The sequence below is a fragment of the Thermobia domestica genome, chromosome 2 (genome assembly GCF_964235325.1).
Source record: "Thermobia domestica chromosome 2, izTheDome1.hap1.1, whole genome shotgun sequence".
NCBI classification, from domain to species: domain Eukaryota; kingdom Metazoa; phylum Arthropoda; class Insecta; order Zygentoma; family Lepismatidae; genus Thermobia; species Thermobia domestica.
The window spans coordinates 259,422,713-259,449,236 of NC_137455.1; the positions used below are offsets into that span (position 1 = coordinate 259,422,713).

A 26,524-nucleotide genomic window follows, 5' to 3' on the forward strand; every position below is an offset into this window, starting at 1 on the left:
TTAATGTTTATGTATAAATGAAGACTCCAGCGCAACTGCGTAAAGTCTGGAGTAATTTTTACCAAACATGGTAGACATAGCACTTTGAGTGTTAAAAGAAACTACTGTGGTAGTAAAATACCACAAGTTATGAAAGTTGAGAGATGTGACATGTAAAAATGATGTAAAACGACTAATCTTAGTGTTTTATTCTTAGTTTTCTCGGTCGCTGGGATGAATAGTGATTAACTCAATGGCGTTTACATCGAAATTCATTCCCATCTTCACAGAATGACGTCCTGGGAGAGCTGAAAAATCAAAAGTCAAAAATTACTAAAATATTTGTCGAATTCATAGTCTTCGGGGTCGAGAAAACGTTTCTAAAAATTTTGAAAATTAGTTTGTACCAACTTTAGATGGGCCTTTAATCATATCAATTCCTCACCGTGAAAAGAAATAACAGTATCAAATAGTATAGGTATCAAACCAACCGTCGAAATCAAGAAAAAAAAATGTGTAGATGTGTGTTTCATCTTTTAAATGAAACAAGACATGTTAAAATCAGAGATGGAGTGGGTCAATAGGTTGGTGGAGCATTTTTTCAAATGGGTCAAGATTTGTGAGTGGGTCAGTGGATCGTGAGTCAACAGGACTTGACCCAGTGCGAACCATGAAACACCGTGATTCACACTGATCCACTGACACTTTACGACCCACCACGCATTTTACTCAGTGAATTGCAGACAGCATCTTCAGAACACTGGTGAATTTGTCTACGTTTTATTTTCAAGACCTCAACTTTTTTATTTTTTATTTGTTTCTAATGAAAAATATGTTCAGGCACTTTGTAATTGCAATTGTAATAATAGCAATAGAACTTACTACCTGGCTTTTGAGACGCAACCTGTGAATTTTTAGAGGCCGTAACTAACGGAATTTTTAATCACTTGTAATATATGAATTATTATATAAAAATTGAAAGTAACTATGTCTGCGTGATCACCATGGTCAAATTTCAAAGTGAAATGAAATGACTTTTTGTATATAGTTTGGAACCAATCCTAAGTGGGAAGTTATACACGTATCGCTTTCATTACATGTATAACATATCCTTAAGAGGACTGGGGTCCGAATTTTTGCGAGAAGTTCATTATCTCACAAGCCATTCAACTAAGAATAACATTTCCTAGTATTTTTTAAATTTTCTTGCATTTTCTATATACTGAAAATTGGTAGTGGGTTGATATGTAAAAATAATCGAAAACGATCGATACTGAGAAACAAAATTGAGAAACAAAAACTACAATGCTTCTTCGCTTTTTATATCCACTGCTTTGTATTATACTAATTGCTGAATCTTGTGTTTAATATATGGAGCGTTCAGAGCATACGGCAGTCAAGACACAAGGTTGTGAGAAAAATGGACATAAAATTTGTACTGTAAGCTTAATAACACAGGAATTTTAAATTTGTACGGAATGGTTAATTCTATGGAAATTTTAGTTTGTTTTCCTTTAATTGGTTTATTTTACGGATTTAGAGATTAGGATTCAGATTTCTGAGCTCTCGTCATCTAAGGCCATTTAGCCCGTCACGTTTGAGGGACGACGTACCTCGGCGAGCACACTATCCGGGAAAGGGAAGGAAGAAAGGATTGAGAAAGGAACGAAGCGGCCTGAGACCTATAAGTTAGGTACCACACCGGCATTTACCTGGTGTGAATGAGGAAAGTCCAGGAAAACCTCATTGAGTGTGGCTGGCCTGAAAGAGCGTTTTACACTTTTTCGACCGAGTGCTCCACCGGGAATCGAACCCGGGACCGCTCGCACCAGGTCTATTTTATTTTGATTTAGATCTAATTTCATTCTATTTTCTACTGAAATGAATATGTAAGCCAACAAGGAAATAATTACATAGTGTGGTCCAACTTTAGTTCGGGTGCATATGATTACTTTAAATTTATCGTAATTTGGACAAAGACAAACACATTTCACCGTTGTTTATCGTGAAAGTCAGATGCACCAATAAGGTAACAGAACTGTGCTTGAGAAATTGACAATAGAAATTCAAACACCGATGAGTGATAAATTCACTGCTTGTTTTATTACAAGTATAACCTCTTTAGTCAGTGGAGAGGAGAGCGTGGATCATGGGTCAGATTGATGATGGGTTTTGGTAGGTCGGAATTGATCATAATGTGCCAGAGTTCATAGTAGGTGCTGAGTCAGAGTGGGTCAAGGTGGGTCGTGAGTCATGGTGGGTCAATGGATCACGTCGGGTGGTGGGTCGTGGGTCAGTATGTTGAGGGTCACAATGGGTGGTGGGTCAAGTTTCCGTTGACCCATGGTATTTCTGGTGAAAATTGTACTAAAGAGGAAAGGCTCCGAAGTTGCATGTCAGCGATTTTGCTCAAATTTTGCACATAGATATTACTCCACCACAAAGTAATAAATCTGACACGGTTCACAGTATCATCTCATAGAACTCGAGATATAGGGGATTCTTTGATTGGCTAAATTAAGACCTTAGTTATTTATCTGCCCACAGGCGAGGTTTTGCTGGTCGTTTGCGTGGCGAAGTCAGGATATGCGCCAAGGTTGATGGTTCGTGCCACCCCGGAGTACTTTTTTTTAGTGTTTTCTAAGCTCACCTGAATATAAACAAATCACGCATATAAACAATTTAACATATTTTTGGGGACTAATTTTGTGGTTCTTGGCGTTTCGTTGCGTCTCTGCCTCTGGTGATATAATTTTCAAAACGGAAGTGGGCCACCTTGGATTGTCGCTGCAGTGCCGACAATTTTTGGCGAGAGATCTATAGTTGCCCATCGGTCGTTCACCGACGCTTACGGCATGGAGGGTTGTATTTGAAAAATGAGAGAATAAAGAAGCATGATATCCATGAAGTCCGTTGGCACCCCTAAAGGTCTGAAACGGTGAAATAGATTACTAAACCGGAAAACATGTATTTCACCACCGTATCAAGACAGAAACATTTGCCTCAGAGTCCCCAGGAAGTTCCCAGGCGGGGTTCAAGTCAAAATTTCCAAATGGCAAGGGGAATCAAGTAGTATATCATTTAAAACCATTGCTGAAAAAAATAAGATGGTATGAGTCTCGAGTCTCTATGATAAAATTTCGCAAAATAGGAGCGTTCAAGATGGTAAAAAAAATCCTTTATACGATACTCCGTGGTCGCCTCTAGAAATATGAAATTGTGAAACCGATATCAGAAGTAAATACTTGTCTTATTGCAAAAGTACAATACACTAAGGCATAAAAAAAAGTACCCCATTGTAGGCTTATTATATCACCAATGTAAAATTTTACGTTCCACGATTGTGTCCTTTGGGCTGAAGGACAGGGTTATTATGAATTATAAAATTAATGGTAGAATATAGAAATGGAAGGAATTCTGGGCCATCAATCATGCTGTGGTTAGCCCTAACGTAGCCAGGTGATTGGAAAAGATAAAAGCAAAACAAACAAAAGCCAATTGTTGATATTGGCAAAGTTGATGCCAACCTGTCTCGTCTACTGACAAACACATCATGCCCCATCTTAATGGTAGAATATAGAAATGGAAGGAATGCTGGGGCAAGATGTGTTTATTTACCAGTAGAAGAAACCGCATAAAATTTGACAATACGCACTGTTTGGTTTTGTTTGTTTTGCCTCTATCTTTTACAATCACTTAGCTACATAAGGGCTAGCCCCAGCATGATTGATGCCTCAGAAATCCTTTTTCAATATTCTACTTTTAATTTCATAATTCTTAATCATTCTCTGCTTTAGCCTAAATGACACAAACGTGGAACGTAGAATTTAACATTACTGATGCAATGAGGTACTTTTCATTTTACCTTAGTGCTTTATAGTTTTGCAATGATAAGGCAAGCGTTTACGTTTTCTGACATCGGTTTCACAGTTTCACATTTCTAGAAGTGGCCATGAAGTATTCAATGAAGGATTTATTGACATATTGAACGCTTGCTATTTTGCACAAGTACAGAGACTCGAGACTTTTACCATTTTCTTTCTTTTAGGAATACTCTTAAATGATACACTACTTGATTCCCCTTGCCATTTGCTAATTTTGAGTTGGACCTCACCTGCAACCCTCCTGAGAACAATGGGCAAATGTTTCTACCTCAATACGGGATACCTTTGAAATGATGAAATACGTGTTTTCCGGCTTTGACATCTGTTTCACCGTTTCAGACTTTATTGGGTGCCAACGGACTTCAAGAATACCATGCATCTTTATTCTCTTATTTTTTAGATACAACGCCCCATGCCGTAAGCTTCCGTATACCATCGAAGGGCAACAATCGACCTCTCGCCAAAAGTTGACGACACCGTAGCGACGATCCGCGCCCGCCCCACTTTCCTTTTGAATATTATACCACCAGCGGCAGAGAGACAACGAAACGCCAATTGACGACACCATAGCGACGATCCGCGCCCGCCCCACTTTCCTTTTGAATATTATACCACCAGCGGCAGAGAGACAACGAAACGCCAACGAATTGGAAAATACTTTAACAAAATATGTTAAATCGCCTATATGCGTTATTTCTTTTTATATTCAGGTGAGTCTAGAAAACACTAAATAAAAAATACCCCGGTGTGGGCGACGACCACTAACCTTATGATTACTAGCGCGTGTTCTTCCGTCTTTGGAGCGGATCGATGAACAAAACCTCGATTGTAGAGGGATAAATAATTGAGGCCTTAATTTTGCCAATCAGACAATATCCTATATATATCTCGAGTTCTATGAGGTGCTACCGTGAACCGTTTCAGATTTTTTGCTTTCTGGTGGGGTAATATCTAAGTAGAAATTTTGATCCAAATCGCCGACGTGCACCTACAGAGCCTCTCCTGTAGTACAATTTTAACCCGAGATGCCGTGGGTCAATGAAAATTTGATCCACGACCCACTGACTGACCACCCATTGCGACCTACAACACAGCCCGACGTGACCCATTGACTCACAACCCATCGTAACCTACTCTGACTAACCACTCACTATGAATCACTCTGACCCATTGTGACCAAATCCGACCCACGTCGTCATCAACTCTGACAAATGATCCACACCCTCCTCTCCACTGACTAAAGGGGTTAGACTTCTAACAAAACAAGATCGTGATTTTATCACTCACCGGAGTTGAGCTCAAGCAACGCTCTGTCACATTATCGATGGATGTGGCCTTTACGATATACAATGGTAAAGTGTTTGCCATGGTCCAAATTACGATAAATTTAAAGTTATCATATATATAACTATTTCTTTGTTGGCTTAGAGATACTTTTCAGCAGAAAATAGGATGCAATTTGGAAGTCTCAAATCAAGATGAAGTAGACCAACTAAAGGGGAAAAATCCATGTAATTAAGTAAGTAAGCAAATACTTTTAAAATTCCAGTGTAATTAAACTTACATTACGAATTTTATGTCCATTTTTTTCACAATTTTATGGATTGATTGGATCCGTATCTTAAAAACAAGCTTCAGTAATTACTATAATAGAAAGCAGTAGATACAAAAGGCGAGGCACTGTAGATCTTGTTTTTCAATATCGATCGTTTTCGATTATTTTTACAGATCAACCAACTACCAATTTACAATATATAAAAAATGCTACACCAACCCCATAAAAGAGAATTTAAAAAATGCTAGGATATGGTCTGTTTATTTTCAATAAAGAGTTAATATACTGTATTTCAGCTCTGTAAGTTGAACAGCTTGTGAGATAATGAACTTCTCGCAAAAATCCGGATTCCCATTCCCCCCTTAGGATATACATTAGAATGAAACGATACGTGTATGAAAACTCCCGAGCAGGGATTGGGGTCTAACTATATACCAAAATAATTTCATTTCACCTTGCAGTTTGACCGTGATGATCACGCATTGTTACTTTCGATTTTTATATAATAATTCACATATTACAGGTAATTAAAAATATCTTTCTCCAGTATTTAGCTCTTCTAAAAACCCACACGCTGTATCTCAAAGAAGAAGTAGTAAGTCCTATTGATATTAATACGATTCCAAATATCAAGATCCAGAAGTGTCTGAACTTCTTTTTTTCATTAGAAACAAATCAAAAAAGAAGAAAAATGGAGGTCTTAAAGTAAAACATAGACAAATTCACCGGTGTTCAGATGATGCTGTGTACAAAGCACTAAGCAAAATTGGTCGGTGGTTCAGTATGAGTTACGGTGAGTGGTGGGTCACAGTAGGTCAAGTCCTATTGATCCTCGATCTACTGACCTACTCACAAATTTTGACCCATTTGATCTTAGCATCTCTGATTCTAAGATGTCTTATTTCATTTAAAAGACGAAACATACACCTACACATTTTGTAACAATTGCAAAGGTTAGCTTGATACATATATTAGTTGAGATGGTCATTTCTTGTGACGGTTAGAATTCTATATGATTAAAAAGCCCATCTTGAAATGGATACAAACTACCTTCCAAAGTTATTAGAAACGCTTTCCCGATCCCTAAAAAAATGAATTCGACAAATATTTCAGCAATTTTTGACATTTTATGTTTCAGCTCTCCCAGGACGCCATCCTGTAAAGATTGGGATGAATTTGGATGTAAACGCCATTGAGATAATCCCTATTTATCTCAATCGAGAAAACTATGGATAACACACTAATTACATTACATTATTTTACATTATTTTTGCATGTCACAACTCCCAACTTCCTTACATTGGGGTAAACTACTACCACAATACTTTCGTCTCAGATTGAAAGTAATATGTCTCCCACGTTTCGTAAATATTGCTTCAGACATTCCGCAGTTATGTTGGAATATACATTTAAACACAAACATTAAAATATTTAGATTCGTGCAAGCAATGCCTTCTTTGCTGCCTCTGTAAATTCAAAATCCAGCTATGTTCGTTCAGAAGTGTCGCTATTTATCTCGCTGATCCCGAAACTATTGACTCTACACTAATATCAGTTGTTTGAATCATTGAATATGTTACTTTGACTCTCCTTTGTAGATGTGATAACGGATCTTACCCTTGCTGCAAACTGAACTTAAAGGTAATCAGCACTGATCCCAATGAACTTGGGAACCCCGAAAGCTATGGATTTGATCATTGGTCATTTTGAATTACTTTTACATGTCAAAATTTCACACTCCTTCCGGGTGCTAATGGAGGATTAACTTACATGCCATATGGAGTGCCACTTTATCTAAGCGATTCAAAAATTATGGATTCGAAACTAATACCCGGCCTTTTTTATATCATTTTGACGTCAGCCTCTCCCTAGAAGAGCTAGCAGGGTATCGCCACTGCCGGGGCTGAATTTGGTCATAAACAGCATTACAATTAACTTATCGACAGTGAGAACTTACGATACGACACTAATATCGGTCGATTTCGATATTTTCACGCCCGCAAGTAACCACCCTCGGTGCTAATGGGAGCTTAATTGGAGCTAAGCAGAGTTAAAAATGACACTATTTACCTAAGCGACCCGCAAACTATGGATTCGACACTAATATCGATCGTTTTTCTTTCTAGCATTTCGTATATGTATCTTACTTTCCATAGATAACCCGAAAGTACTCTTTTCCATACCGCAAGAAATATGGTTAATTGCTCTAGACATTATGTTGAAATATACACTTTCATATATATATATATATATATATATATATATATATATAATAGGAAGAGAGAGAGAGACGCCGAGGCAACACCACTTCTATGTTACAAAAGCATATCAGTATTGAATGTAAACTCTATCTAAAGGCTTTCCGTTTGGCATGCTTCATAAGGATAATTTCAGTCTCTTGACGTGACCTTTGGGGAACAGGAATTTCTTGTGAGCGTTTTGGTTCTATTGAGTTGTTTGTTTGGAACCACAATCCAACTTTGGATCTTTTGTGTTTGTTCCTTCTCCTTACATTTAGGAATAATTTTCAAGAACGTAAACGAAATGCTGTAATGAGAATATTGAGAAGTAACCTCTTTATGACAAATAGCTTCAAGTAAATATACTCCATAATTTATTTATTGCTATTAAACGATTGTCTTAATTTGTATTTAACATTCATATATATTATACCGATGTTCTGTGAACACCTACGTTAGATGTTATATTTTAAACTAAATAATTACTTATTAACTGAAATGATTATGTGAATATATGCACAACTGATGTATTTTAATAGCCATTTTATATAACTTTTCATGATTTGCGGAAAATCGAATTTCATACGAAAAGAATTGATCCAAATGGGAATCCAACTCACGACTTTACGGTTTGAACTCCAACAGTTTACCAAGAAGGTAATATGACCAGTTTAAGCTAGCACCTTCTAACGAAATATAACTTGCCTTTCGAGACAATGACATTCATATCCATTGCAAACGCTGTTTTTCTTCTACGTTGTTTATTATTTTACTACACAGGTGAGAATAATGTTCGATGTCATTGCTTTCATTCTTCTTTTACATATGGAAATGTTCTTTTACGTATGGAAATCAACATTACAAAACGAGTATGTGAATACATAGTTCCGAGATATTGTATTATTATGTATTTCAATCAATGCTACATTTTTCAACATTTAATACCATTACAACAAGTCTTATTATATTTTAAATAGGAAAGCAACACATCTGCGCTAGTTTTCCCGATTGCTAAGATTCGCTTGGAGGTTCGAATCAGCGGCTTTGGTTAACTGTTCTCCGAAGATACCTGAAGATGGACTTAGAAAATTTTTGCATGAAAACAGCAGTAAAGAACGCGGTTATCCTTTACGGAGCAGCATGTACAACTGAAATTTCAACATTTTTTGTAATCATTGTTGGAAGTAGCTTATTGTTGTGAAATGGAGTGGAATTTATTCAGGATAAAATTTAGAACATACTGAAAATCACGTTTCAATAATTGCAGAACGACGAAATTTTAAACTTCCAATCACTGTTCGTTGTTATACATTCTTTGTGGCCGATGTGGAGAAAGTAATTGTTGAAAAAGAGAGAGAAATATGATGAAACGGAAGACCTTAACATGATGTACATTCTTTAATAGATTTAAATACTTTTCAAATTTTCTAGTAGAAGGAGATTAAATTATTCAGCACTATCGGCATTGAAGATATCCAGCAAATGGTATAACTCCGATTTCGACATCTTGTTTGTCACAATTGTTGAAAGTAATTTTTTTTTTTTTTTTTTTTTTTTTTTTTTTGAAAGACTTGAATCTATCTAAAGTTGGATATTGTTTTTATTGACATATAGATTTCAATAATTACAAAATTTGTTTAGTTTGGAATTATTTCATTATACATTCCACGTAACTAACGTGATATATGGCACTGAACCTGGAAGGGAAGATAGTATGATGAATCTGAAAATCTTAAGCAGATGCACAGATTTTGATTAGACCTAATTTGTAGTAGAAATTTATGAAATTTTATAGCACTTTCCTTAGTGAAAGTTTCTAGGGAACAATATGCATTGAATTATTTTTCTGATTGTGACTCGTGTTGGAAATGGTTGATCGTTGTGGAATACGATCTTAAAGTAATATTTTCATTTTATAAGGAAAAGCACGCTTCAATAGTTGCAGGAAGACAAAATCTTGAATTTCCAATTACTTTCCTTCCATTGTACACTCTTAGTATCTAATATAAAATGTGTCATTATTGCAGAAAGAGATAGAAATATGATAAAACATAGAAACTTAACCAGGTGCACACAGTTTAATGGGCTTAAATATTTCGCCTATTTTTTTAGCAAAAATTTGTGAAATTTTGTAATACTATTATAAATAAAGATATCAATGGAGTTGTATGTGTGGAATTTAGATACATTTTGTCAGGAATTCTTAGAAGTAGCTCATTGTTGTGAAATATGTTTGAGGTCTCTCAAGGTAGAATTTAGTTCGTAATCAAAAATACGTCCCAGTGATTACACAACCGTAAAATGTTGAGCTTAAGAGAACTTTTCCTGTCGTGAACAATGTTGGTACTAATAGTTCAATGCTGCGAAACGATAAAGAAACATGACAAGAAAGACCTTATCAAAGTGTACACATTCAAATTCAGCTTACACCTGATAAATTTTATACTAGAATCCAGAGATATTTTGTACTACTACGCCAAGCCGGGATATCTAGGGAATAGTATTTCTGAAATTTCGATGATGTTTCTGGCCAGTGGTAGAAGCAACTCTATTTTCTGAAATGGGATCCACCTCTCTCAAAGGAAGATTTAGTTTGTATTGAGAATCACATTTCAGTAAATGCAGAACAAATTACGAACATTTCTTCCATTATTATACATTCTTTATAGTTGACAGCGAGTAAGTAATTGTTATGAGAAGAGAAAGAAATATGACAAAACTGAAGACCTCGAGCAGATGTACATGTTACAAATTGTCTTAAATAATTCTTACGTTTTCTAATAAAAAGATATGAAACGTTTCAGTTCTATCCGTAGTCAAGGTATTTAACGAATAGTGTGGCGGCAATTTCGGTATTTTGTTTCGTGATCATTGTCGTAAGTAAGTAACTTTTAGTGAGATGTAGTGAAACTAGCCTAAAATGAGATTTAGTTTTATTGGAAAACACATTTCAATAATTTCATAACAAAGAAATAATTGAGTTTCGAAAAATTTTACTTGCATTCCTCACTCTTGGTAGTTAACATGATACATAGCACTTAAACTAAGAGAGGGAAATGTAACGAACTGACGATCTCAACCAGGTGTACTGATTTTTAAAAGCTTATAATTTATCCTATTACCTATTAGAAATTTGTGATATTTTATTGCATTATACCCCGTAAAGGTATCTAGGAATTGATGTATGTTGAATTTCATTATTTGATTGTGATCATTGTTGGAAATAGCTTGTTGTAGAATGCCTGAAAATAATTTTTAATTTATAATGAAAAATATATTTGGAAAGTTGCAGAAAGCAGACATCGTAAGTTTTCAAAGTATCTATTATATACTTGAAGCAACAAATATGAGATATTTCATTATTGCGGAAAGAGAAAAAGTATGACGAAACAAAAGACCTTAACTCGGTGCATACATTTTAAATTGGCTTAAATATTTCATCCACTTTCTAGTAAGTACAAAGCGATAAAATTTCAAAGCTCTATCTCCAGTGAAGATGTCTAAGAAATTGTTGCTCTGAATAAAATTTAGAACATATTGATAAACATGTTTCAATAATTGCAGAACGGGAAAATATTAAGTTTTCAAACACTTCTTCCGTTATTATAATTCTCCGCGGGTTATATTTAATAAGTCATTATTGCAAAGAAAGAAAGAAAGAAACATGACGCGAAAGACCTTAATCAGGTGTAAATGCTTTAATGCCTTAAATATCTGCACATTTTCTAGGTGAGATAAGTGATAATTTTTGCACTCCGAACAACGAAACCAGCTAGAGAGTGGTGTATTTATAATTTCCATATTGTGTTTGTGAAAATTACGGAAGTAGCTCACTTGCGCATTGTAGTTTAACTATCTCAAGATATAACATTCAGTTTATAATGAAGAACACAACTGAATTTTTGCAGAACGACGAAATGTTGACTTTCCTAACTCTTCTTCCATTATACATTCTTCGTAGTCAATAAGTAACTGTTGCAAAAAGTCGAAGAAACGCTGTACGTATGTATGTATGCATGTAATGTATGCGTGTAATATATACAATGTATGTAATATATCTTTGTAATGTATGTATGTATGCAATGCATGTATCTATGTAATGTATGTATGTAGTATGCATAAATGTATGTATGTAATCTATGTACTGTGTGTATGTATCTAATGTAGTATGTATGTATATAATGCTTGTAATGTATGTATGAATGGATGTAATGTATGTACGTAATGTATGTATCTATGTATGTATGTATGTATGTATGTATGTATGTATGCATGTACGTACGTATGTATGTATGTATGTAACATATGTATGTACGTATGTATATATGTAAGATATGTATGTTCTATAAGTTGAACGGCTTGTGAGAATTTTTCGCAACATGTATATATGTACTGTACGTACGTATGTAATGTATGTAATGTACAGGTATGTATGTAACCAATGTATCTATGTAATGCATATGTGTATTGTATGGAATGTATGTATATACGTAATTCATGTATATATGTATGCCTGTATGTATATATGTACTGTATGTATGTATGTAATGTATGTATATATGTATGATGTAATGATTGTATGTATGTATGCATGTATGTATGCACGTATGTAGTGTATTTATGTATGTATGTATGTATGTACGTAATGTATGTATGTATATAATGTATTATATATGTATGAATGTATGCAAGTATATATATAAAATGTATGAATTTAATGTATACATATATGTATGTAATATATGTATAATGTAATTGTTGTATGTATGTATGTATGTAATGCAAGTGTACATGTATGTATTAATGCATTATGTATGTTATGTATGCATGTATATATATATATATATATATATATATATATATATATATATATATATATATATGTATGTATGTATGTATGTTTGTGTATATATATATATGTAATCACTCATTCACACACACACACACCAAAAAGCAGAAGGAAATGTGATCCCTTACCTATGTAGATTATAAGTACCTCTTTTCAAGAAGGAAGCGTTCAAACGCCACGGAAGTAATCTAACGTAATAATTCTGCTAAAAAAAAAAAAAAAAAAAAAAAAAAAGTAACGATAAAAATAGAACAGAAACTAAATCTTACAGTCGATCTGTCTTCTTAAAGGAAAAACTTTTGAGGAAACAATAGTTAACAGATTAACTAAAAATAGGTTGGTTTTACAAAACTATAACTTATTTTTACGGTATGGATTAAGAAAACCTAAACCTACAATGAATGTTATAAATAGAGTAGAAGAAATCGTTGAAAAAAAAAAAAAAGCTTTAAACGAAAAATACATAATGGTCATCTTTGTAAATATTCTGGAGCCTTCGACAACTTATGGTGACCTTCTCTCTTTGAAAACTTACAAAAAATAAATAGATCTAAATACTTGTATGAAACAATAGTTCAGTACTGAATGAATAGGATCAAACATGCGTGCCCCGGATATAAAATACAGAAAACTACTACGAAAGGATGTCCCGAATGATCTGTCTGCGTTTCTATCTTCTGAAAGATCGTAATACAACCATGTTTAGAATCCTTGAACCAAACGGATTAAGTAGCAGGCGTAGTAGGATAAGCAGATGATGTGGCTATTGTAATTAGTGGAACTTGAGAAGACAAGTTGAAGAGAAAGGCCATAAAGCTATGAGAAACTGTGTGAAAGAAAACAACCTTAATTTTTCAACGAATAAGACCAAATATATGCTATTCGGTAATAAACTGAAAAGAAATTCCACAATAAAAATTGAAAAATTGAGTAATGTTCAAATATTTAGGTCTATGATTGGATAAGAAATGAGACTTTCAACATCATATTAAAATGACAGCAGAAAAGACAAAGAACATTATCATTAAGATTATTACCATAGCAAACAGATAATATAAACTACCTTACAGAATAGCATTGTACAATACAACAATTGTAACATCAATAATGGAGTATAGTGCAAGTATGTGGTCACACAGAACCAGACAGAATAAAAAAATAGAGAACATGTAAAAAGGTACTGGTAATGCTAACGGGAGCAAACAGAAAATTATCCTAGTATCACTATATATGATAAAAGGAATAATATCCTTATTTATGGAAATCTGAAAGAGTATATATCCCTGCCGGAAGAGGAAAAGAAGAGATGGGAATGTGTACAATGGAAAAGTGGCAAGAAGGATTTGAGAACTGAACAAAAGGGAGATGAGTTTTTGACTTATTAGTGAAAGAAAGACCGAAGATGGGCAAATTTAGTCATGACAGAGGAATGATACAATTATTAAGTGGTCGTGGATTTTCTGGAACCATTTTAATAGGGATAAGAGACAACGAAGAATGTCAGTGTGTAGAAGAACAAACACCAGAAAACATAATATTTGAATGCATCATGACTTAGGAGCAGAAGACAATCAATGGAAGTCCAGCACTGAAGGATATAATTTTATTTGACATAACCAGGGTTGAACATCATCTAAAAAATGCAAAGAAAACTGTAACAAGGTGTTTAAGCTCTGCAGAGGAAGGCAAGTCGAAGAAATTCAATCGAACAGAACTAAGTCTCAAACCTCCATAACGTAAGTAGTGTAGCGAATTAAGAATCATAACAAAAATAATAGTGTGTGTTGAGTACATTTGCGTAATTATAGTGCTAAAGAAACATGGGGGCAAAACAACGAAAACGAAAGGAAAACATTGAGAAAATTTAATCCAGAAAATCTGGTTGTGATAAAGTATTGAGAAGAGAGTTACAAGAAGTCGGGAGTGCAGTGTTGAAAGGAATCAACACAGTGTGTGTGTGTGTGTGTGTGTAAACAAGTGCAGAAAAAGAATAACACTTATGGGAAAGAATATGAAAAAAGCAAAATCAATCCAGGGACCCCAGGATGCATAGAAGAAAACCATACCAATATGTTAATAAACTGCATACAGTAAGTAAATAAAATAAACAAAAATAAAAAATAATTACAAATAAGAATGAACAAGTCATTGTATTATTATGACATATTATAATTCTCTCTCTTTCTGTATGAGTGTAATGATGAGAAATGAGTGAAATGAAATGAAATCTTTAAGTTTTACGTCCCACGGTTATTCCGGCTAGGCTAAAGGAGAGTGTAATGATGAGAAATGAGTGAAATGTGTAATGAGGGAAGTGGGAGGAAACGGGGGAACCTCGAAAAAACCCACGGACACGGTGTTTGTCCACCACAAAGTTCACTTGGCGCAAGTATATATACTGTATATATATACACACACACACACACCGTTTTTATGAATAATAATAATAATAATAATAATAATAATAATAATAATAATAATAATAATAATAATAATGATGATGATGATGATGTCCAGTACCATATCACTGCAGTGTTGTAGCTAAAAACTCTTACGTACATATAGATAAAGATCCTTTTAAAATGTCTGATTTTTGCATCTTAATTTTATAATACAATAAACGCATTGATAATACATATTTCTTAGTGTTTTTTCTTGTTTTTTTTCTTTCTCTTTCCGTAAACGGGCGAAAGTAAGCTGCTACTGTTTATTTCAAAAGGCGCACACAAATACTGAATTTCAATAACAACACACATACAGTACATTGTTCACATAATGTTATTCAGAGTACTAGTCATGGTACCAAAATATTCTACAAACCTCTACTAAATTAATGCATAAACTTTGCGAAAAAATCTAGGAAATGTTTTCACTTAATCCTCTTCCTAATAATGAACAAAAACAATTAATTGGATACATCAAAATAGGAACTGAGTAAAGGCTTTTCTGGGAAAAAGTACAGAGGTTGAGTCCGAACAGAATTTTCATACTGGTTTGTTTAATTAAGTTCAGTTCCGTTTAGAAAAGAAAATATTTCGTTCTTATTAAAAAGGTACCGTTGCGCCGTTGCGTACCGCTAAAAAAAACTAATATATATATATATATATATATATATATATATATATATATATATATATATATGTGTGTGTGTGTGTGTGTGTTCCAGCATAATTCTGATATGTGCTGTTCCAGCATAATTTTATATATATATATATATATAGATAGATAGATATAGATAGATAGATAGATAGATAGATAGATAGATAGATAGATACACTCTAATATGTAAGTGTTTATGTATAAAATATGATAACTAAATACAAATTAAAGTATATAATTAAGAAACAAGAGGAGCAAATTACGGTCTGCTGTTAAGCACAAAGAACCGAACGAGCTGAAGTAGCTCCAAAAACTGCGAGGAAGAAAATGTCGTAAAGAGAAAGAGAGAGACAGAGGAAAAAAACAAAGATTAACAGTAGAGATTGGGGTAGTAGCGACGCCAGAGGACGCTAGACAAAGCGCAATAGCAGGGGAGACTAGACGGAATTTAATAAATAAAAGTAAACATTATCTTTAACTACCCACCCAAAAATATCTCCATCGAAACGTAGTTGATAAATTATAAACCAGTGATTCCATTCTTTTGCTATTCACTTGTTTGCCTGAAATATTTTTATAACAATTCGTTTTTTGTTAACTGAGAAATTCACTGAAAGAGTTCGAACGTTATTAGGTAAAAGAAAACTCGTACTTGATTCTGTTCAGTAAAAATGTTACAAAAGCTCCTCCGTGGCAAAGCGGTTAGCGTACGCGCCTTTGGCGTGCGAGGCCCGGGTTCGATTCCCGGCGAGTTCGATTCATATGGTTCGGATTCCACGTTAATCAGTATGTCCACGACTCATATAGCCTCGCTGCTGAATGGGACGTTAAACTTAACAACAACAACAACAACAACAACAAAAATGTTACAAATCGACTAAACTACACAACCAATGCCTTTTAACTTGGGAAATTTAATTATCAGAATGTAGCTAGTATCATCACCCTTCTTCAAGGTTTCCTTGATCAGAATCCATGCTTCATTCATTACAGTAACTCTTCAAATTGTTCACTAGGCTTCCCTCCATGCTGGTATAGTGGCTAGAGCGCGCGCTTTCGGTGCACATGGTTTCGTGTTCGATTCTAGGCGGAAGAGGATAGAACGCATGAGTGGAAGTTCGGATTCCACCTTATAATGTGGTTCTACGTCTCATAGAGCCTCGCTGCTGAAAACGAGGGATAACTTCAACAATTTTTAATATGCTGGATGTTTGCCGCAATGCCAGAACTGCCTGGTCTCCAATGGTCAGCCATCCAAGTACTGATCTGACCCAGAGCTGATGGACTTCGTTGCTCTGGAGGGAATCGGTAGATCGAATCGGGTAGGGTTGGAAATGAGAGTGCTTTATTATGTTCAAATTGTATCCACGACAAATAAATAAATATAATAAAAAACAAATAAATTGGCAGAAAAGCTGACTCTGAACACGCTTATTTATATAAAACTTAACATTTTCAAACATTATCAGCAAAAACTATCTCCTCTAGCATTTAAAACATAATTAGAATAACAATTTAGACAAATTATTTTCCGTTACTGATATCACATCCAATATTCCCTAAGTTGCCACTTGATAAGGTTGTAGCTTCATGTGTTTTAAACAAAATACGCTAAGTGTAAACTAATGGCGGAGATTTTGTGAATTCTCTTCTAAAATCTCTGTATTCTATATTAATTTATTTATTTATTTTAGGATTTTTCACATCTTGGTTGTGCCATTTAATGTTAGAAAAATAGACGGCGAGAAATGACTGATGAATATTGTAAGGTTCCATACCCTCACACACGGAAACCATTTGTTTTTAAAGCGAATCGGAGTATATCTGCTGACGTCTCCCGCCACAATTTTGTCCTTTCAATCAAAAGAAAGTGACTTCTGTGCTGCTGTGACAATTAATTATTTTACAATGTTATTTTGCTAAGTTCTTCGTCACAGTTAACGTTCTTAAAAATATTATTATGATACAATTAAAGTCCATTGGTTGTATCATTTACAATGGAAAAGTGTGCTTTTTTCACGAAAAATAATCTCATGGATGCAACCCGCTTCCTAAATCCCACCCATGAACACCCCTGCAAACATCATCTGGTATTCATCAACGGAATGCGTGAACTATCCGTTTGAACGAAATATTGGAAAAGCAAACGTTGACACTTTCTCAATTATTTGGTGAACAACCCTAAAAAGTGTAAAAGGTTGCTACTACTAGCAATCCCTCTATAGGAATAGTAATACTTAAAACATTTGAAAAAAGATATAATTTCGCAAATAAAAACATAAAAAATAAGCACCTGTAAACTCTTGGTAACATAATGATATCATAACATCAGTGGTAAGACAATTATGTATTAAAAATAAAGACAACTATTCGATATTATAAAAAATTAAATACACTGGCCTCTTAAGACTTCTCATCCAATTTCGTATCCCCTCACTGCTTCTTTATGGATTTCTTTTTCGGTATTGCCTACAAAGAGAAGAATGCATTAAGTATTGATCACACAAACAAAGAAATATATTTTAATATAAAACTAAACAAAATTTCACGGTCTGAGTGTGCAGAAAAAGACTGGAATATTCAAACTAACAATCACGAACTCCTCTTTCACCTTCCTTTCACAAACAATCCTAGACTTACGTAAATAGATCGTTTTAGGACTCTTTGCGTAAGTCGAATTTTTACCAAAACCCAAGATGTAAATGATACTGGTTGCATATATTTTAATTATTTACGCCAGTGGCGTAGTCACAAACTCTTCAAGGGGATCACATTTCTTGAAATTTTAGTTCGCCATTAACCATTCCTGAAATTTCGTGCCATGCATATATATATATATATAAGCTAAGCAGGAGTGTTCTAATATTTTTAAGAACTTAAAACATCTATTTTTTAATGGTTTTTATTCGTACCCATTGATGGTAAATTTTGATCAACGAAAAAGATTAAGAATAGAGCATGTAACTAGTTCTTTGAAATATTACGACGGTTAAGTATAGAGCTTCTCGGAAGTAACTTTTTTCTTTGAACATAACTGTGAAATTTCTGTTGTTTTTTTTTTCCCTCATTTGTAATAAATTGTAAATAATAATAATAATAATCAATGGATGCGAGATCTTTACAACTATAGTATCAAAATTTTAATGGTTTGAACACAAAAGAAAAAGAATTTACAGACGAAATAAACTGTGAGAACTATGATTTTTATTGTATAACAGAAACGTGGTATGGAAAGGAAAACTGTTATCTTTCTCAAATCTACAGAAACTATAGTGTGATACGAAAAGATAGAAATCTAACCCTCAGAAACAAGTCTAAAGGTGGGCGGTTGTTTACTTTTAATAAAAAATTAATATTCTTATGAAATCCTTAATCCTCCTGACGAATCCTTAAGACATTATTATAACAAAAATTTTAATTCCTGACAGTACTCCATTGATTTTATGTTTAGTTTATTTCCCTCCTGACATATTACTTCAAGATTTTAGTAATTACTGTGACTGGCTATGTTCTTTTATGTTGACGAAATATTTTAATGTAATTATTTTATGAGATTTTAACGCAGGAGGTATAGATTGGATTTCAGGTAACATAACTGATAATTATTATTCGAAGAAAAAAGGAGAAAAAATATTCTAACTAAGCAATATTTTAAATTTAACCAGAAAAACAAATCATATGATCATAATAATCAGAGTATAATGAAGAGTATTAGATTTATGACATTATGCATTTATGCATTTTGACATCCCACCACTGGCTAAAGTCGACCGCTTCCATCCCCCATTTATGTTCGAGTGGAAAATTATAGTTAGTGGCAAATATGGTCCAGTTCCTCAGTACGATACACATAATTTCAAACAAGCAAATTTCCTAGGTATTTGCAAGGACATTAGGGAAATTAACGTAATAAATTATTGCAGTAACAGTGTCAATGAAGCCACTGGCCACTTATATAATTTAATTTATTCTGTATTAAACGAGCATGTAATTAAGAAGTCAATTTGTTGTAAACAAAAATATAAGGATCCATGGATGACGCGAGAACTGAAAGAATTAATAAACAAAAACTCAATATTTTGTTAAAGCTAAAAGAACAAATGATAACGTATGGTATCAGAGACATTCAGATCTACAGAAAATTGTAAAAAGGAAATACATTGAAGCAAGGAAATCTTATTATTCAAGCTTAGAAAATAGTATTTATAAGAACAGCTCATATTTTTGGAACATTTTTAAGAAGTTTGACTGTAAACAAGTACCAAAGCAAATAAATTATAATGGTGTGCTAATCCAAGACACTGTGGAAATTGCTGAAGTATTTAAGAGTGTATTTTATGAAGCTTTTAACTTAGACGTAGGTCAAAAGGTATTGCCTGAGAATATCGTTAGTAATAGTATCCTAATCGGAATTCCTACCCTTACTGAATTAGATGTAATGCAAGCAATTAAACTAATTAAACCGAACACTACTCCAGGTCCAAATAATATTTTTTTTTTATGTAATAAAAGCTTGTGCAACTGAACTTTTAACTAGTTTGGCAAATATTCTTAACGTTTCATTACGTAGGTGTATATCCTTCAATGTGGAAGCAAGGTATGTTGTTCCGATATATAAATCAGGTAATAGACAGAATGCTAGCAACTACAAGCCAATATCTCTTGTCAATGCATTTTCGAAGATATTTGAACTAATTGTACATAAATACATATATTTTAATGTAAGAAATATCTTAAATGAGTCGCAACATGGTTTTTATAAGGGTAATCAAATGTAACAAATCTAACTAATTTAACAGACTAATATTATTCTGCAATGTCTATTCGCGAAGTGCTTGGTGGAATTTTACCTGCTTGGAGGTATTTTTATAAAACATTCTGCTTACACTTTCATTTTAACCATGCTAAATTGACATCATATCCAGTACTTTGAATAGATGAGAAAACAACGAAGCCAGCGGAAACAGTAAAGTTTCTTGGTCTTCTGATAGATAATAATTTGTCCTGGTCTCAACATATTGCAAAATTATCTCATGAATTACCCTCTATAATTTTCCTAACAAGGTCACTTGTTCCTATTTTAAGCAGAAAAGCAGTGTTAACAGCTTGCCATGCACTGTTCCACAGCAAAATCAGATATGGAATAGCCTTTTGGGGTTCATCCACTGAATTTAAGAAAGATTTTATACTCCAAAAGAAAGTGATAGAATAATCACCAATATTTCATAGAGTACTTCTTGTAGAATGCTATTCAAAGACCTAAATATTCTTCCACTTCCTTCATTGTATATATAAGAAACATCCATTTTGGTAAGCAAGAAACAAGAACTGTACAAAAAGAACTCAGGTAAAATGGATATAATACGACAACAAAGTCACATCTCTAAGTTTTTCTTCATAATATCACTTTGTTTTCGAAAACAATTGCATACAAAGGTGTACAACTTTTTACCTCTTTGCCTAATCAAATTTAGTCTCTTACCAAAGATTTAAGTTTCAAAAAGTCAGTATGTACTCCGTTGCTAAATCACTACTTTTACAGTGTGGAGGAATAGTTGCAAACTGATCTAGGTTCTGTTAAGTCGTAATTTTTGTGCGAAGTATATTTTTCTATTTTGTATTAAAAAAATACCTTCTGTACAAGGAACCACAATATTTTATCATGTTTTTCTATCATCTAGGAAATATAGTAAAAATAGTTATGTTTTCAGTATAATGTGAATATATATTTGTATAATCACATCATTGACATGTTCTATACCATATGGCAATCAGCAAATGTAAATGGTATTGAACGGAATAAAATTCAATTCAATTCAATCGACTTAGGGTCATTGTTTGGTGTACTCCGTTGCTAGTCTAACATAAAGTTATTTTCTAAATGGCACTATGACAGATTGTGTTAATTTCATATCTACATATTAAAGGAAAACACATAATACCACATTTATTGTTCATTGTTGCAAACTAAGGACGCTCCAGTATCACAAACATAAAAAAACAACTAAATTTTGGAGCACTCTACAATAGTAATAATGTAAGTGAGACGGACGGGGCAATGCACATCCAGAATGCCTTAATGCCGAATATTATGATCATAATATGAGGTATCTTGAATAAATAGGACCGAAGTTACAAGACTTTGAAAATTTGACTTTCTTTGAAAAGTTTTCAGTTGAAAACTATTTAGGTAAGTATCAGATCCAATCATGGGAATGGTTTTCAAACGATGTAAAGATAATACGGTTTACAGTTTACAAGATTTTGACAATTCAAACTGTTCCGGAGATACGTTAATATTGGTAAATTTTGCAATATTGCTTAAATTATGTAATTGCGAGAACTTGTAATTTCAGCTACCAAAAACTGTTGCTGTAATGTCAAAGAAATAAAGGAAAGCAACAATCAGTTTTAAGTTTCCACAAATACGCCATTTTAAACAATATAGCAATCTTAACTCGAATACAAGGTAAAAATGTTTGTATTTAACTTGTTTCCTGTTGTTTCATTTTTCTTTTCGTTACTTTGGCTCCTTTCAACTTGCGTTTTCAGTCCAAAATACAAGATAATAAACTTTTCTGGTTACCTTGCATTTATCAACTATGAAACTATGAGATTATTACGAATTCTATCATCACATTAGTTAACTAAATCAAGTGGTCAAAGTTCCTTCATCAGTTTCAGCGTACAAGTTATCTCTTTTAAGCACAGAACATATCACATCACTAATGTTATTGGATGAATAGTTATGAGAAGTAATACGTTCTTCTAAGCGCTACGGATCCGTTTTTCTTTTTCATAAAAGCTTTGTCTTTCATTATTTCCCAGACAGAAAACAATAACTTAATGACATCTTGGTAATTGTATTATGAACACGAAACCGCCTTTTGAAGCACGAACACATGTTCATTCTTTGTTAACTTTCAATCAACTGTAAACTTACTTAATTACAAATGTAACAAGGTTTAAATATTTTATAAAATTGCTTCTTAAGACATTATTTACGAACTACACCATAACATATTGTTTACATCAATCCAGTGTCGGACTGGCCAAGTTGAGATCCCTTAGCTCCAGTCGTTAAAGACCCCCACCCATAATTATATATATATATATATATATATATATATATATATATATATATATATATATATATATATATATATATATATATATATATATATATATATATATATATATATATATATATATATATATATATATATATATATATATATATATATATATACAGGGGTGTAGCCAAGGGGGGGCCATCGGGGCCAGGCTCCACCAAATGGTTTCCTGCCCCCCCCAAATGACCAGCTTTTAAAACCTCATAGTAAAATTATCTCGCTTCATTAATTTAAAAGTAACAAATTTTATTGACAATTAATAATTTACGGTAAAATAGTATGGAGAAATATTGTTTTTCCATACCGATCGAAAAATAGAATACTTTTTTTGTGACAGCAGGTAACACAATTTACTGCGATTTATATATGACAGTTTGAAGACAAACGTTTTAACAAGGTACTACAAATACAGCCATAAAACAAAGGTACTAAACTGATTTGTAAGTACAGTATATTTTTATATGCTTTAACAGGTATTTTAAAAGACATAGAGGATGGAAAATTTGGTGAGAAACAATGTTTTTATTCAATTTGGATTTCATTCGCTCTCTCTTTTATTTTTACTCAGTGTAATATTTTTTTTTTTTTTTTTTTTTTTTTTTTGTCACGAATAATAAATAAGTATTTTTGTTAGGAAACCGTAAAGAAATTAAGTGAAATTTAGAAGAAAATCAATCTTGTGTAGATAGGTTCTGTATACAAGGTCTTAAATTTAAATACAAAGGTAAGCAAGGAAAGTTCTCTCGCTTTTTCACCCATCACCTTCGAACATCGATATGTCACCTAGCCTGGAAGATCAATACTAGTCCCCATCAGCATCGACGACCTTCTGAAAACGTTCTGGAAGGCCATGGAATCCATCGCGGTAGAACTTGGTGGGCCGTGAAACGCAGAAGCTATCAGCTGCATTTTAGACTTTTACTAGGGATTTGAACTGACGTCCAAAGAATGGAACAGATGATAATCGGACGGTGCAATACCCGGGGAATATAGTGGTTGCAATATTGTTTCCCATCCAAGGCGAAGAATGGTGTCCTGAGTCATCCTAGCCACGTGGGACTTAGCGTTGTCCCGTAAACGAGGACCCATTTGCAATTCAGAAGTGATGGCTCCAGAGTTTTGAGTTGTTCTTGAGCACAGCTCAACTGCTGACACTACACAGTTGCATTGATACTCTGACCAGCTGGTAGCAGTTCCCGATGAACGATGCACCATACACACAGAAGGACCTTCTTCTGGTACAGTGCTGGTTTCGGCTGTCTTGAAATCGGTTCATGGGATGCTAACCAATGATGACGGCACCGTGGAGCTTCGTATAGGACCCAATTTTTATCACATGTCAACGCCCTGTTCAGAAATGAATCCGAAACAGTAAATAAACACAGGCGACTGTCGCGTTGCCTTCTGGAGTCAAAACATGTGTTGCCATCGACCCAACTTGTAGTGCTTCCCAAGTTGATGGATGTGCTGCCGAATAGTTTCTCCACACACTGAATTGTAGTCCCAGTCCTCTTTGTACATGTGTTGGTCTTCTGGTACGTAGTGTTTTCGGGTGTTTCGTCATCGTCCTTAAACTTGTTAAACCATCACTGCACTGTCCGCGTCGTCACGACACCCTCACCAAAGGCCTGGCATATCTTCTGTCCCGCTACAGCGGCGTTTGACCTCCATTTGAACTCGTTCAGCATACATGCTCTTATGACGCTCTGTCGATGTCCCATGTTCCCTCTGTCTTTATGTAAGTTCACTGTGTATCTGAATTGCCACAACCAGGTAGCATGTTTGATATACCCACACCAACAACTGACGTTCGCCTTATCTCCACTCGCATTCAACTCACGGTGTGAGGTCCAATTGAACACAGACCTCCACGAAAAGGGACAGAACTTTCTTGGTTACCTTTATAGTTATGCACAAAAGTATAGCGTTTGGTCCCAGGCAGTAGTTCTTGATTAAGCATGGATAATAATAATAATAATAATAATAATAATAATAATAATAATAATAATAATAATAATAATAAGAATAAGAAGAAGAAGAAGAAGAAGAAGAAGAAGAAGTTAAAATAGTGTTTTTAGTTTTCCAGAAGGAAACCAAATTTTCCTTTCTTTCAGGCCTCAAAAGCACTAGCAGCTACACATTTTTTTTTGGCTTGTACATTGTAGCTGCCCTTTCCCCCTCAAAAACGACGGGCTCCTCCTACACAAACCTGCTGGCTACACCCCTGTCTACATATAAACTTAACACGTCAGCTCCAAAACATAAATGGAAAAAACATATTTCCAGTATTGAATAAATATGTAGTACAAAACAGATCCCCAAAAAGGTTACAATAATACTGAGACAGTCAAACGTAATCGTGAAGTTATTTCAGTTACTTTGACAGTTCTTCATTTGATGAGGCAATCAAATCAATTACTTTTCCTTTGTCTACATACTGGAATATATCTTTTTCTCTAAACATAAAAAGTAAAGGTGACGAATGGTTTTGACTTATCGTAGATCTTAGTCTAATTTTAACAATTTTTAATTTAGAAAATGCCCTCTCATATGTGACTTAAGTACATGAGAGAGCAAGCGCAAGGGGCCGTTATGGACTAGAGGGAGCCTTCGCTAAGTAGAAGTTTTACCGGCTCACGGGCCGTACTGATATAAGCAAGGGTGGTCCGAGTATTTCTTTCGAGAAGACGAACTTAGGCATCCGCAACATTTTTGGTAGGAAGACTGAAAAAAGCATTTGCGATCGAGAAAATTCGACCAAGGCCTACAGGTCGTGCGCCTCGTGATCCCTACGGAGCTCCTCGGGCCCTTGGCGATCGTCAAGTAGCCAACATGGCCAGTCCGGCACTCCATCAATCAGCTACTGCTTGATGTACTTAATTAAGAGTTAAGTAACTCCTAGTGGTGTCCCATTTCATCTATTTACATGTTAAAGTGTTACTTAACGAAGTTAGTATCTAGATTTACGCTGATGAGTTAATGCATTTTTTGTAGATTTTTTAAACAGTGGCGGCTTTAGCGGTTAGGCCCGGTAGGAATAGGCCTACCCAAAATTTTGAAAAATATATAAACGCTAAAATATACAATAAAGAGTAAATATACAATATTTTTCACTGTTTATATTAATTGTAGATAATTATTTAATAAATAGCATTAACTACTACTGTAAAAGTAATTTTCTACCGTCATTAATCAATCAAATGTGTATAAATATCCTTAAACGAGAAAGTGGGCCTACCCAAAATTAAAATCCTAAAGCCGTCCCTGCTTTAAAACTTACAATTAAGGAAGTAAGAAGGATGTTGAGAGAATAGATGGTGCCACACCACAGTAACAATAGTTGTTGGTCTATTTTTCGGCTGTTTTTTAATTGTTATTATACAGGGTTTTTCAAAAAGAAAGAACAGATTTCAAACATGTATTTCTTCCAAACTACAAAACACAGAAACATGATTCGAACGTTACTTGATTAAGAAAAGTTTACAATTTATTGTTAGTAATTATGGTGTTCATTCAATATGAGCACCATGTGTTACACGACAAATGTCAAAACGGTGGCTCATTTCTTGTCACACACGAATCAGCTGGTCTCTAGTTATCGAATTCACAGCTTCAACAATTCGATGTCGTAGACCTTCAAGAGTATCAGGCATAGGAGGGATAAAAACACGGTCTTTTACGTAACCCCATCGATAAAAATCACACGGAGTGAGATCTGGAGACCTGGGAGGCCACCGGCGATAAAGTTGATCTTCTGCTCCTCCTCTTCCAATCCAACGTCCTGG

At 34.1% G+C, this 26,524-nt stretch overlaps 1 protein-coding gene across 1 annotated transcript in view; it reads right to left on the reverse strand.

Annotated features, from left to right (window-relative positions):
* Positions 1-17,100: 17,100 nt before the first annotated feature.
* LOC145679402 (uncharacterized) overlaps positions 17,101-26,524 on the reverse strand; it is a 65,618-nt gene continuing 56,194 nt past the window's right edge. The window contains exon 13 of the mRNA XM_081749984.1: positions 17,101-18,075. Coding sequence (XP_081606110.1) covers positions 18,051-18,075 — 25 coding nt within the window. The 3' untranslated portion in view covers positions 17,101-18,050. The remainder of the gene's footprint in view (positions 18,076-26,524) is intronic.